The 15,048-nt window shown below is 35.0% G+C and overlaps 1 protein-coding gene across 1 annotated transcript; it reads right to left on the bottom strand.

Annotated features, from left to right (window-relative positions):
- Positions 1–1,046: 1,046 nt before the first annotated feature.
- Positions 1,047–11,410, bottom strand: LOC148877073 (ARM repeat superfamily protein). Its single transcript, XM_088981261.1, has 6 exons — positions 10,571–11,410; positions 9,772–9,848; positions 8,083–8,268; positions 7,156–7,263; positions 2,821–4,010; positions 1,047–2,131 (listed from the first exon to the last, which is right to left on the bottom strand). The coding sequence occupies exons 2-6, from the start codon at positions 9,823–9,825 to the stop codon at positions 1,366–1,368; spliced, it is 2,304 nt and encodes a 767-aa protein (XP_088837387.1). The 5' UTR covers positions 9,826–9,848; positions 10,571–11,410; the 3' UTR covers positions 1,047–1,365.
- Between the last annotated feature and the right edge of the window lie 3,638 nt (positions 11,411–15,048).

The raw sequence follows: 15,048 nt of genomic DNA, 5'->3' as shown, positions 1-15,048 counted from the left end.
TATAGCAGTTTGGCACATCAGAAGTTGCGGAAACATAAAATGTGTTTTCATAAAACTCAATCACGGGTCTGGATGTAGTAGGCACGTTAGGTAAGCATAATGGGTGAGCACATAAATAGCTGGGTGATATATATCTCAGTTAATGTACCTTTCATCTAAACCGTTTTTTTTTTTTTCGTTAGACAAATTATCTATTATTGTATTATCTTTGTCAAAATAATTAAAAATAAAACAATGAAAAAGAAAAACCTAAATGTGTTTGGAGTTGGAACTCATTTACATTTTCTTTTTTTGTTGTTTTTTATTTTTAATTATTTTGACAAAAATAATAAAATAATAGATAATTTTTGTCTAACGGAAGCAAAAAAATTTGAATGAAAAGCACATTAACTGGGACATGTGTCACACAGTTATTACATATTCACTCATTGTGCTTACTACATCCGGACCCATCAATCACATTATTTTTTAGCAGCAATGTTGTCCTTTTGTTTTTGAAGAATGAACGTTCCGAAACACTTTCAGTTCAGCCCATTATACTTGAGAAGCCCAATACGAAACACTTTCGAAGAATGAACCTTGGTTTCACATCTGGGTTAATATTTGAGTTGGGAAAACGTATATATATATATATATATATGGAATCATATAAAGAATCCGAAATCTTAATAAGTGAGGAACCGGATCAAACTTGAACAGAGGACTGGTATATGTTACTTTACACAGAAATCAATATGGAGATAAATGTATGAAAGGTGACACCTACATATGCAAGCAGTCTTATAATATGTATAGCTAAAAAGCTAATAGGATATAGTCAATGCAAAGAACCATTGTCTGTTGCAAGGGTAAAATCTTGGGCTGACAAGCATGAAAACGAATGTTCAAGACTGAGAGTGGCCACTGCCAAAGGCTAAGTCCATATCCAGTCTCAGCACCCTGGATAGCTGGGATCATCATTGGGTAATGACCCTTTTGATACAGTTATTTAGTATTTAAAAATCTGACCTACAATGAAGAAAATTTGTTACACTCAGCAGGGACACTGGAAAAAAAATGCAGCAAATCATATCAAAAGCATCAAAATTGATACATAATTTTAAGAGCCCCTCCCCGCATAAATACAACAAAACTGTACATTCTTGTGAGGTATAAAACCAGCAAGACTGGTTGAAACAACGTAGATAAATAAATAGCCAAGCATAATTACATGTACAAAGTCAAGATGACAGACCAACGCAGTTATCCACCCACAACACACCAAGCTTTATCTTTCTCATAATCTCTGGACAAGCATGAAAGTTGGTCTTGCAAAATATGCAAAGAGCTGTACCTGGAACTTTGTGATCTTCAATGTATCAGAGCTCAAGAAAGTGCTACAGTTCTGCGTTTCGAGAATAATGTCCGTATTCCTCCCAAAAAACGAACCTTCGAAGATGGTTTCTTTTCTTTGGAGCACTTGCAAGGGTCCTGTGAGAATTCAGGGATAGGTCCAGGATGAGGAAGTGAACTTTCAAGAGGATTGTCATATCTTACATCTCTCAGGATCCTAAGCAATTCCATTGCACTTTCCTTCCCTCTAATATTCCCATTTACTGATATATTAACTAGAGATGGGATGATGCCTTCATCCATGACCAACTGGCAATATTCAGTCCGTTGAGAACATAGAAAAAGGAGAACAGCCACTGCATGTTCTTGTTCCTCTTGACTTTCTGTCTCAAGTAGTTCTGTAATAGAAGTTAAGCATCCATTGGTTTCAGCAATTGCAACCCTTCCTGCTTCAATTTCACACAAGTTACTCAGGATTTTTATGCAATACCCTGCAAGTGAGCTATCACCCAAAAGTGGAATAAACTTCCAGATGCACCCCATGGATATAACACGGGACCCAATGTCTCTGTTTAAGGTCAAATTATACAATATTCTAGCAGCAGGAGCATGGAGTTCTCTAACTTGGTTGTCAAGAATATTTAGGATGGAAGGAAGAGCACCAGACATCACAATCTTGGAATTCCAGTATTGGTGGCTGGATAATACTTCAATAATTGCTAGAGCTTCTTTAGTAACTTCAGACTCGAGAAAAACAGCCAACAGATGAAACATCTCTTCACTTAAAGATGGTATTTCACTGCATAAAACAACAAAAAGAGGTTTAGTTTCAGAAAGGTAAAGGAAATGCAGAAGCATGATCATGAATACTTGTAATCAAGGGAACTAGAAACAGATGTGGGGACAAGTTTGAAATAAAACATTTCCCATTCTGAACAGTCTAACAAGTTGACGTTCCAGGGTGAGAGTGACACCCTAAGAACCAATCTACTGACAACAGGAAAAGATCATGTCATCAGTAAATTTAGAAGTTGTGCAAATATTCCAGTCTATCACAAAAGCACATGGCATTGCCTAAGCGAAACTAATTATATATCATTTGATAAGCAGGTAAAAAACATTATGAAGCATTTCAAAATGAGGAATGCTAATCAACAATGAGTTTATGCAATTATTATATTCTTCACCTTAGAGATATGGTAGGATCCATGAAAAGCAACACTACAAAGCAAAGTTGTACATACTTTTCATGGGCCACACCTTGTCTGTAGGGTGAAGAAAACTAAGAGTTGAATCAACTCATTGTTTACTAATGTTGTTCAAAAACAACAAAATCAGAATGATTTTTCAAAGTCATCTAGGCTACTTATCAAATTCTCAATCTATTTCACAAAATGTTCAAGTGTTATGCATGTTGTAGAAAATAGTGAGATCTCAAGAAAATACTTGTCAGTCATACCTATCAGCAAAAAGAAAAAGACAAATTACCTGCTCTTCCTTAGAAATGCCAAAAGTACTTGAACACCATCCCTTTGTGCTTTTGCATCACTAACATCATGTGCATATTTCAAAAATCTAAATAGTGAATCAATAGAACTATCAGATAACAAAGAATAACATGCTTGATCATTGTCATTGAAATGGTTTCTTATGTCTTCCACAGCTTTGCATTGTGATGTCCATGGAAGTGCAGCAAGTTTAGATAGCCACACTGAATTTTCCCCACTGCTAAAACTGTCAAAAGATTGGCATTCATGAGAATTTCCATTCATCTGAGAGGATACAAAACTTGAACCATCTCTGATCTTAACATTTGAAGGATCAAAAAAATAACTAGCATCGGAAGAGTCGATGGATACAGTGCTGACATCAATTCTGAGATGTACATCATTTAGAGAACTTCCGAGGCTAGCGATAGAATTGGAAGATGAAGTTTTCCACGGGTTAAGTGCTGCAGGAATTGGTTGTGAACGTAGGTTAGGAATTGTGATGCCATTTCTTTTACACCACTTAGAAATAAGGTCCTTCAGTGCAGAGTTTGGAGTCATAGAAAAGTGCTGCAGCTTCTTTTGAGTCTTTGGGCATGTGTCATTACCCTCATTGAACCACTTCTCTATCCACACCCTTTCAAATGTCTGCCCGGAAGCAATGATAACAGGATCATGCATGAGCCTTGAAGAAATTGGGCATCTAAATTCTTCAGGAGGTATGGCAGTACAAGATGTATCAGTTTGAGACTTGTAGTGTCCATATTTAGCATCTATTTTCTTCTCAATAGATTGACTGCATACAACATGCTTGCGTACATGGTCTGTGCTTGTAAGTGAACTTTCACACTGATCACTACTGGCATTCTCCATTTGCTCACCCCCATATGATTTGCCATATTTCTTCACAAGATAAAGGAGGTACTTCAAGATCCTTTCCTTCGTCTTCTCAGTGTCATGAAATTTATCAATTAGCTTCTTAATAGCTCTTCTCTCTATCAATAGAGATTTTGGGGATGTAAGTTGCAGTCTCGCAGCCGTAAATTGAAATGCCTCAATCTCAGATGGTTCCATTGAATCTGATGTAGATATGTCTTTCCGAATCAGTGCTAGTAAAACCCTCCCAGCCTCTTCTTCAGAGGATTCCAATGTAAATTTTGCAACCCTAAGATCATCAACGATTCCAGAGATCTGCAGATAACATTTTACTATAAAACTATACTAGAGAATTTTGATTCAGGAAGCAAAGACAAATACTCATAATGCAGTTAAGAGGTCTATAAAAGATTATATGCACTTTATAACAAGCAAATTGCAATACAAAACTAGCATCTATCAGATTCTGTAGATCAATCATATATGAAAAAAGCATATTTATAGATTATAGTATAACATAAAAACTAAGTAAATTAAGATGTTCATTTCATAGTGGAGAAAACAGCATACCTGTTGGTAGACATCAAGAGTCTACAAACAGAAGATCTTAGAAATGTCAGACAGCTGCAGGCAAGTAAAAATCCACTACCAATTGGGGTCCTTTTGAGAGATCCGAGCATTATGATCAACCCAATCAAGTGATCTTAGAATGATCTCCAGTTATTCTTTGCTGAACAATTCAGCAATGGTTACTTTGACCCTCCCAAAACAAAGGGATACATGCAAAGAAGCTCCATTTAGTGAGTTGGAATCTTATTTATAAGCCTATTACCTATGGTGGACTGGGGACAAGAAAACTTAGAAGCTTTAATACTGCACTCTTCGGCAGGTGACTGTGGCAGTTTTGTACTACTCCTAATGACTTTTGGAGGGAGTTACTTTCTGAGAAGTATGGCTAACATGATAATGGCTGGGATGAAAATGGTTCAAAGATGTCCTATGGCTGTGAAGTATGGAGGGGAATTTATATAGTCGCCCCTGATTTTATGAAAGACAAAAAGTATCATCTTGGTAATGGTGGTAGAATAAAATTTTGGTTGGATCCCTGGAAAGGAGATCTGACTTTAAAAGATAGGCTTCCAGAGCTGTTTGTGTTGGCTACTTGGTTAGAAACAAAGGAACTGTGGTAACAGATTACTATTGGGTAGAAAGAACATCCTATACTTGGAAAATGCATTGAAGAGGAAAGGCATTGAAGAGGAAAGGCAAGGTTTTCAGACCTAAGGTTGTTTTAGCACTAAAAATGGATTGAAGAGGAAAGGCAAGGTTTTTAGACCTAAGGTTGTTTTAGCACTAAAAATGCATTGAAGAGGAAAACCTGCATAACCCAAAAGATTCCTCAGATAGCATCTAAGGTGTTTTCTTTCTTCTTTGAAAACATCCTTCTCCAAACCATAGTTGTCAAGGCGGCGCCTAGGTGTCTACGGGCTCACCTCGCCCAAATGCCAAGTGGTTTATATACCACTTATACAAAGTTTTGTAATGTTTTCATATTTTTTTATATTTTACTGTATAATATTAATCAAGGCATGATACACTGTATCATTCTACTAATTCTTTCACAAAATATTATCTTTTATTTTTAGCTGCTTATTTTCTTAGGGTTCTGAGATATTCGAAAGTTAAAGAAAAGAAGAAGTCCAACAGAGTTTGAGTGATACAAAGTTTGAAGTCTTGGAACACCAACCAATCACAGAAGGTATGTTCTTCATCTCCTCCTCCTTCATCTTCTTCTTCCTCTTCCTCTTGGAACAAAAAACAGGGGCTCCAGCCTCTTCTTCTGGAACAAAAACAGGGGCACCGCCCCTTCTTATTTTTCTTCTTCTAGAATGAAAACAGGGGCTTCACCCCTTCTTCTTCTTCTTCTTCTTCTTCTTCTTCTTCTTCTTCTTCCTTTCTTTGGAACAAAAACAGGGGCTTCGCCCCTTCTCTTTCTACTGGAACAAGAACATGATCTCTGGCCCCTTCTCTTTCTTCTGGAACAAAAACAGGGGCTCCACCCCTTCTTCTTCTTCTTCCTATTTCTGTAACTAAAACAGGGGTGGGTATCCACCATTTTTGAGTTCTTTTTTGTGTTTTGATTTTTGAAAGGCAAAGAGTAGGGGCTCCACCCCATATTTTCCATGCTACTTTTGGTCTTTTTACTTCTTTTCCTACAGTAGAAACAGGAGATCAGCCCCTTGTTTTTCTATCCTTTTTAGACACTAAGCAACGCCTAGGCAAGCACCTAGTCAACTAGGTGACTAAGCACTCCCTTGTCGCCTAGGTTCACCTTGGCACCTTGAAAACTATGCTCCAAACAATTGATGCAGATTTTACTTTATCTTTGTTTTTATCATTTTGTTTCATGTTTTCTGCCATGAATGGCCAGGAAAGGAAGAATTTACCGAAAATCATTCCATGGTTTCCTGTTGTTTTGGATAGTTATCTCAGGTTTTTGAAGACTAAGGCATCCAACAGTAAGATCACCTTCATCCATAGCTAATTGACAGTCAGGTTAAGCAAAACCTGGACCTCAGGCCATAAAGAAGTATGGTACTATCAATGATTAGTTGGAAGAGATCAAATTATTTCCAACACCCAAGGAAGATGACAATGTCCTTGTGTTTGTTCAGTTGAGATAAATTTAGAAGAGGGAAATCTCCAATTTCTCTAGATTTTCATATCCCTTCTATTCAGTCCCAATTTTTTTATATTCATCTTTTTTTATAAGTATATTCATATTTTAATTTATTTATGACAACTGTAATTAAGCCATTCAAATGGCAATTGAACCAGGAACATTCAGCCCCTATGGTTCTACTTGGAAAAAAGAAAACAAAAAGATAAAGAATTTAAAATTGTCAAATCTGACTACAGGAAAAATGGTATAACATCCTAAGTTAAAATTTCTTGAAGGTGAGGAACAAAATTATGCATGTTTATTAGAAATGACACTGCTACCAAACTGTCTTTAACATTTCCAGAAACAAGAGAAGGATATCATGTGGCTTTGGAAGGAAAGTGATGAACGCAAACTTCAACTTCTCCAAAGCATTACTCTTCATAAAAGTAAAGATTTCAAACAGCCTTTCCTTGACTGTTAGTTGTCAGCTGGTGGGGGGATACATGCCTTGTTTAGTAGAACAAATGTTCCATCATGGTTTTGTATTGTCCTTATTACCTTCAAGTTCTAATAAACTTGCATCAGCTGGTGGGGGGATACATGCCTTGTTTAGTAGAACAAATGTTCCATCATGGTTTTGTATTGTCCTTATTACCTTCAAGTTCTAATAAACTTGCATCATGCCTAACCAAGAAACAAAAGACATTGTATTCCCCTTTTTCAGTTTTTCTAAAACATCCTGCATAACCGCATAAAATAGATAAACTGGTCAGGGAGTAATAGATATCAACAAACCTGTGCAGCCAACAGTATTGGAACCATATCTTCAATATGACTTAAACTTCGTTCTAGTTCATTGTGTACTCTTGTAAACCTTGCAAGTATGGCCTCCCCTGTAATTGCCTGAAAATAATTTATGGAAAGGACAAGTTATCTAAAGAATGACAATCTAAAAGATACTACATGAATGGAAAAAATTAAGTACACATCACAAAAGGGAACATAAAAAACTATAAAATGCATATATTTACACAACAATATAAAAAATGCTAGCTAAAAATATGGTTCTGAAATAGTTTCAGAACATAATCCAATGAAATAGAGTTCTCATTTTTCATAGGGATACCAACAACTAAGTATGCAGCACCAGATTTACCAGGAAGTCATTGAACTTACTAGTTCGTAGACATTTTCCCTTTATATCTCATCAATCATCATCTGTAAAGTTTAAACTTATATACCAAATTCCATTTTGATTCCTTCAATAGTTTATTTTCCTGCTTGAGCTGCACCAATATAAACAGCCAAGTACACAATTTCATTTCATATTTCCTAGCACATCCTATAAGCTCTACAATCTTACATGATAAGAAGCCTGGAATTTGATTCTGATGATTGATTTCTTTAGCTTGGTTATGCACTAAACAGACTGAATAGAGGCAAATTGCCTTCACCAAAGTTCCTAGTGGTATATACAATAATATGGCATCCCTTACTTTGGGTTTATACATGAGGCAGATATTCATTAATCCAGGCACACTAAATGATGGCCCCATCTATTGATTCTCCTAGTCCATCAATCAGCATAAATTCATCTTAGCCATCCAGTTTCATCCTAACAACCAGATTACCACCAAATTCAACAATTTATTTGGCCATTGTTCATCAAAAGCTGTTTTAAATATATCCATGTCTTTTAATTTCTTGGTAGTGAACACATACCAAGTATAGCCTGCTAGATTCTGAACAGTGCTGAATAAGTAGTTTGGCTTTCTCCATTGCAAGGTTTATTGAGCACAGGGCTTCAATTCCCAGTGTGCATCGTGGTCGAGCAGATTCGATGTCTGGGAATACTTGTGAGATTCTATCAACAAATTTCATCAGCTCCATGCACATTAAACGATGCACCTGCAGTCATGGAAAGCTTGCAGATGAGATGAACAAACAAATAAATATAGAAATAGAAGGCAACAGAAATTTATTCTAGTGATACACAAAATTTTTGAGGGAACAGCAATGGTATGACATAAACAGTTTAAAGCTGGCGATACTAGGCCAGAAACTACCATTTAGTAATGCAATATACCACCCAGCCTGGCCTTTCCAAGAAACGAAAGGACTTGGACACCACGGCCAGCATAGCATATAACCTGAACTGGTTCACATGTAAAACGTTCTAAGTAGTTAGTATTTTGGAGTTAAAATACATAACCAGGCCTGGCTGGTATGCAGTCCATGCCCCATCTGAGATTTGATCATGCAGGTAATTCTCAGTACAGTACAGTCCTTCCCTTCAGGCCTCAATACTGAATTAGAACCTACCACCAATTCACCACCCCTAAACATGAAGGTTCAGATTCTTCTTTGTCCTTATTTTGCCATCTTCTTTGCCAAAAAGAAAAATAAATAAAAATCAAGCAAGAAAACTTAATAGTCTTTAACATTGAAACTACATCCACTTCTCAGAAAAAATAATCCTTGGCTAAATAAATCAACTCCAAACAATCTATAAACACCAATACAAATTACTTTGACCCAAGTGACTAGAGCATGGTGTGAGAATGTAAAAGAAAATGACAGCAACACTGGAGAACCTTACACATAAGTACATATATACATATAATTTGTTTTAGTTGTTATAATAAGAATTAATTATATATTTAAAGAGTTTATAAATAGTGATTAAAGCATATTAGAAAGAGAGAGAGATGTAATAATGATTTGACTAACAGGCAAAAGGTGACATATTGTGTTTATTATTTTCTGATTCTCCAAATCTCCGGTGATGAAATGTCACTTACTGTGAAGACTGCACTTTGAATCCACACTCGTAAATTTTTAAAAATTCATGAGCTCTTTCCAGGGGTTTCTGAGTTTGTGTATTCAATGTGGGAGAACCATCCCTTGTATGGAGATTGGAGCACTAACCTCTTGACCAGAGGAAGAGGAAAGCAGCTCTTCTTATCACACAATTTTAAGTCCTCCACTGAAAGGATGTAAAGACGATCCATTGTTTTTTTCTTTTTCTTTTTTTTTTACATTCTTATAAGTATTCCACATTAGGGCATAATTAACTAATCTAAATCCAATTCTGGCCCATATTTCCACTGAAACTTAATTAGAAAAAGTCAAGCCAATCAACAACTTGCTTTATATATATATATATATATATATGGTAAAGAAATTACATAAATCAAGTAAAAGAAGGAACAATGAAAACAAAGAAAAGGAAAAGACAAGAAAACTAACAACACCACCTAACAAACAACTTGCTATATAATTGACTAAAGTTATGAACAATTTTAGAGTTACCAAGATGATAAAATTCTACATTTAGGATAAATAAACACGTTTAATCTGGGACATACAGAATAAACAGCAATAATATCAATTTGGCAGAGCGATATCTACCTTAACATCAGAGCATGGTAGTGGTTGTACAACTTCAGCAACATCATTCCCCATCAAATGATAAAGTATCCTTGGATCTGAACATTCATTTTCACATTTGAAAAACCCAAATTTAGCATTCCTTAAATAATATTCAAATTAGTAATTTGCTGCTATATAATCCTCTAAAAGTCTTACCGAGAACAACCTTTTACATGCAGTTTATTCAATAAGTTGCTTGACTCTTTCTAGGAAAATCACTCACATATGGATGCATTTATAAACTATTATGTATGCACTGATATGCTATTACAGGAAATAAAGTTTTCTGTCATTATAAAAGTTCTAAACATATCCATAACACCATGGAATGGAAATCCACTGGCAGTAATTAATATTAGTCGTTAAACCCAATTGCAACTAACTTGGTTCAGCTTGTAAAACTTCCTAATGCAATTTTAGTGGCTTCCTAGAATATTGAATACAAGTTTTATACAAAGTTAGGAAGAGTAAGCTTATCGTCTTTCCTCTGTTAGCATATCGCTGTTATCTTTAACTGTATGACGGGGCCGCCCCCCCGGGTGAATGTTTTGTCCTCTTTATATAATGAATAAAATTTCCTTTTTTTTTTTGAAGCCAAAAAAAGTTAGGAAGAGTTAGGTCAATTGATTTCCGCCGGGCCTCAAAACCATGACAGAATTTAAACCAAATGATGAGAAATCCATGCGGAAAAAGATGAATTTCATCAATAAGGATTAGTCGAAGAATATCCAAAAGGAGAATATGAGCAGTCGAATAATCAGAGAGCAGGAGTACTTACCCTGCTAAGTGGAAAGCAGAATACAAGGTGGACAATTTTCTCTGAACTTCTGATCTGAAGACAACAATTCAGGATCCTTAAGACTTCCTTTTGTCAAATATTGTGAGAAAATAAACTGAAGACGGTCCACCCAAAAATTCAACTATGCAAAATCACCACACTTAAGAAAAGCCCAACTACGAAACCAAAAGAACTTCTTCAACTGAATCGGGTTTGACTCAGAATTAGGCTGTCATGGTATCTTCCGAGCAGCTCTACCGTAAATAAGCCAAGAGAAGAGCACGGAGAACAAGCGGCGTCTCAAAGAAGAACAACAACCAAACCCTGAGAGCATAATCCTTTGAACCAAGTGAACTAGCTGACAAAAAGAATCAGCAAAGCTCAAAAGCCTCAAAACCGTACCTTCATCGATAAGCCAAAGCCATAAAAAGCAAAGCTAACCCAGATACTTAGCATATCAAAGAACCCAGAAACAGATTCAAATGAACCGTTTACCCTCCGGAGCATAGGATAATTAAACGGTCTCTAAAATTCAGAGGAGAAAGAAAAGGACTCGTTTAATTCAGGAGAACAAAGTCGATCGAGAGAGATAGAGAGATAGAGAGATAGAGAGAGTCGTCTCTACAGCTCCTTTGTTTGGATATGCTGGAACATCGACTACTAGGAGACAACGGGAAAGGGTAAGAAGAATTTTGGCCTTCGGGTCTCAGTCTGTACAAGGGAAGGAAGTCGAAGCCTCGACCGCTGACATTTCTGAGCGCCACAACCAAACGCTTTTCTTTTCTTTGATATGCTACGTATCTGGTGAATGCTTTTCTTTTCGGGTATCAGCTCTCAGCAGACTCTGTTGAATGCTTTTCTTTTCTTTCTTTTTTTTTTTTTTCTTCTTTTTTCTATTTTTAGTGGGGGCGGGGAAGTGATTTGGACACTCGGTCACATTCCTTGTTTTTTTTTTTTTTTAAAACAAACGAGAGCACACCCCTAAAGACAAAAAGTCAAAAACACCCCCATATTTTTGCTTTGATCAAAATGAAAAAAGTGGTTTCTTTTGTCCTCCTCTCTTTCTATTCCCGATTTACCCTTGTTATCAAAACTTATCATCATCGAGGGGATTTTTGGATAATAAAAAAGCAAAAAGCAAATCTCCTATAAGTTCCGAGAACAGCTTGATATTCCAGAAAGAGTATCAACTATCAGGAATTTCCTCTTTCCTTCCTCCTGCTTTCTTTCTCCTTTTCCCTTTTTCAATTTAAATACTTTTCTTCTGATTTGGGAATGCTTTTTCCTCCGCTAAAACCAATGAAAGTTGATGTGACGAGGAGAGGTTATAGATTGTAACTTCTAACTTCTGAGATCATTCATGGGAGAAAATGGTTTAGTGGGGGATTATGGATATGAGGGTATCCAGCCCAAGATATAGCTCTTATCTGAAAGCTGCGCTATGATCACCATTGTTGGCTAAGTTGATTAGATCATGACAGCCATTCGATTGGTATCCATCCGTTGAACACACCAATTGATGTCTGATGTCATTTCCATCGTTTCTTCCGCCACTGTAATTGCAGATGTCTCAAGCAGGCCCAATGGGCTTTCTGTACAACAAAAACATCGTTTCTTCCACTCAACTTCCGAATTCCGACGGCTGTGGCTCTATTGTAAGTCCGCCCTCCCTGGACCCTGGTCCTACTTGCTGGGATCCATTTCTGTAAGAGGGAGAAGAAAAATCCAAAATGAAAAGCATTTTATTTCCTTTACATTTGCTTAAATGCTTTTGGGTTGGAGTAGTTGGGAAACTCCCTCGAATGAACTTGATCTTCCCTTACCTAGCATCTAAAAGCACAACATCACCTACACAAATGCAAAAAGCATCACCATAAAAAACGTAAAAGGTGTTTGGTATCATCAATTCGTTTTTCTAACTTGGCATCTAAATCATTTCCTACATCAGCATCTTGGCATAAATAGTAAAAAATCGTGTTTGTTAATGCCCGTTTGTACAAAGTCACCAATTTTCTTGTTTCCATGTGATACAATTAATGAAAAATTAAAAAATAAAAAACATAATTTATTTCTGGGGTTGTTATATTTTAGTAAATGATATAATCATCATCATCTAGTCCTAATCATATGGGGGCCAATTGCAACCTAATTCTTCTTCCTGGACTGACAATGTATGACAAGCTCACATTGGAAGAATATATTATATTTTAATCACAACAATAGAAATCTAAGAAGCTTTAAACACCTAACGAATACAAAGTATCTTCACCAAATATTGCATAAATCAAGGTTTAAAAAGTAATGGAAACAAAGAAAACAAAGGAGAAGGTAATAAAAATACCATTGTAGTTTCTCACTGTGATATGTGGATGGTAGGTGAACCAATTTCAAATGAATTAGGCAGATAACCGATCGAGTCAAGGGTTCTGATGTTTTTGATCATTGCAACAAAAATTAGCTGACCAGTTGAACCATCAATGTATGATGGGCCGACAATCGGAATGATTTGTAATGAACTGACCATCAATATAAAATATATATGTTGGATATTAGGTCCATCATTTATATATTTACAAAAATGGTTGAATCAAAGTTGTCGTTATCAAGTAGAAATACTGCATGAAAACATTGTAAATGAAGGATGGGTTGTTATAATGACAGGATTAATACAACTTCCATTTTAGAAGCTCTATAACTCGTGGGATTTCTTGAGTACATTGTAAATTTGTACCATCAATGTATTTCAACCCCCTGAATGGGATATCCTCTGAAGATGATCCATTATGTTATACATATATTCCTTGCTGCCCTACAACAGGGCTAATAAGAACCAAGGGCATAAAACTAACAAAACATGGTCCCTAAGTGTCGCATTTGTTGTTTGTAGAAGATAGCTCACTCTTTTATAGAAGTAAGAATGATACAAGTGATGCAACAAATTATAACTAGATTCGAAGAACTTTTACATGAAAAAAACTGTGAATTTACAAAAGAGTTTAGTCTTGTTTAGTAACAACATACATTAAAGGAAAATGAGATTAGTTCCTCCTTTAGCACTTAGGAATTAAACAAATAAACATAAATCATAAATACCTAGGCACTATATTGTGGATAGGAATGAGTAAATAGATAGGGGTGTCCATAAAAAACTGAAAAACTGAATTGAACTGAGAAAATCGAACTGATCAGTTTGGTTTTGGTTCAGTATTTTGAAAAACCTAAGGACCAATTCGACTTTTAGTTAACCTAGAAAAAAACCGGCGATTAATCGAACGGTCCGGTACATATATTTATATGTATATTTTATATATTTTTTTTTAATATATGGCACATATTATTTATATATTATATATAAATATATATGCATTATATATATAAAAATACATATATTATTTTTAAAAATTTTTATTTATAAATATATTGTATATATTATATATTTTTATAATATATTATATATCATTTATTATTTATAATAAAATACTGTACATATATATATATATATATAATATTATAAATATAAAAAACCAAAATATCAAAGAACCGAATCGTAAAAAATTGAAACTGATTAACCAGTTAATTGGTGTGGTACCGGTTCAGTTTCGATTAAGAGAAATGGAAAAACCAATAGGACCAATTCGGTTTGAAAAAAAAGTGTTTATGATTTAGTTAACCGAACCGTGGACACCTCTAGAAATAGGAAGCCTATAAGGAACTAGTTGACAAAATGAAATAAAGATCATCTTCATGAAAAGCTTCTCTTCTCTCTCAAGTAGACATGACCACAATGATAAAATTTGTTACCCAAGCATTACCCATATATTCTATATCATCCTCCCTACTTCCAAAGAAGACAATTTTGGAAATGAAAAAAAAAAATGATGAGAAGTTTTTGGTGGCAAGAGAGTTTAGATAGGAGCACTCTTCATATTGTTTATTGGGATAGAAACAAAAAGAATGGAGGTTTGGGCTTTATAAAACTAATTGAGATGAATAAAGCAATGTTTGTGTGTTAAAATTCTAAAATCTAAATATTTGATGCAAGGATCAATATTTACACAACAACCAAAGCAATCACATTCTTTATGTTCGAAACAGATGCTACAACTTGCAAGTGCTTTAAAGCATGATTTCATTTGACAAGTTAAGGATGGTTCATCCATTAATGTGTTTCATGATCTGTGGGTGCCTAATATAGCATGGAGGATTTGTTTCATTGTCAATATCAAAATACCAATAACTACGGGTGCTCACAATTCGGAACCATGAGTTTCTTTTTTTATTTTTTTTGAAATCGAACTGATACCACCAGTTTTTTATATTTTAAATATATAATATAAATATTATAAATATATAATATATAATTTATTTAATAATATAAATAGATTATTATATAGAGATAATTAAAAATATAATATATATTTATATTTATATATTATGCATATAAGTTTATATATAATATATAGATAACACACATGTAC

This window comes from Nelumbo lutea, chromosome 1 (genome assembly GCF_056320005.1).
Source record: "Nelumbo lutea isolate HS-2025 chromosome 1, American lotus-T2T, whole genome shotgun sequence".
In the NCBI taxonomy this organism is placed as follows: Eukaryota; Viridiplantae; Streptophyta; class Magnoliopsida; order Proteales; family Nelumbonaceae; genus Nelumbo; species Nelumbo lutea.
The sequence above is the reverse complement of the archived record's forward strand: the minus strand, read 5'-3'. Positions and strand labels throughout refer to the sequence as shown.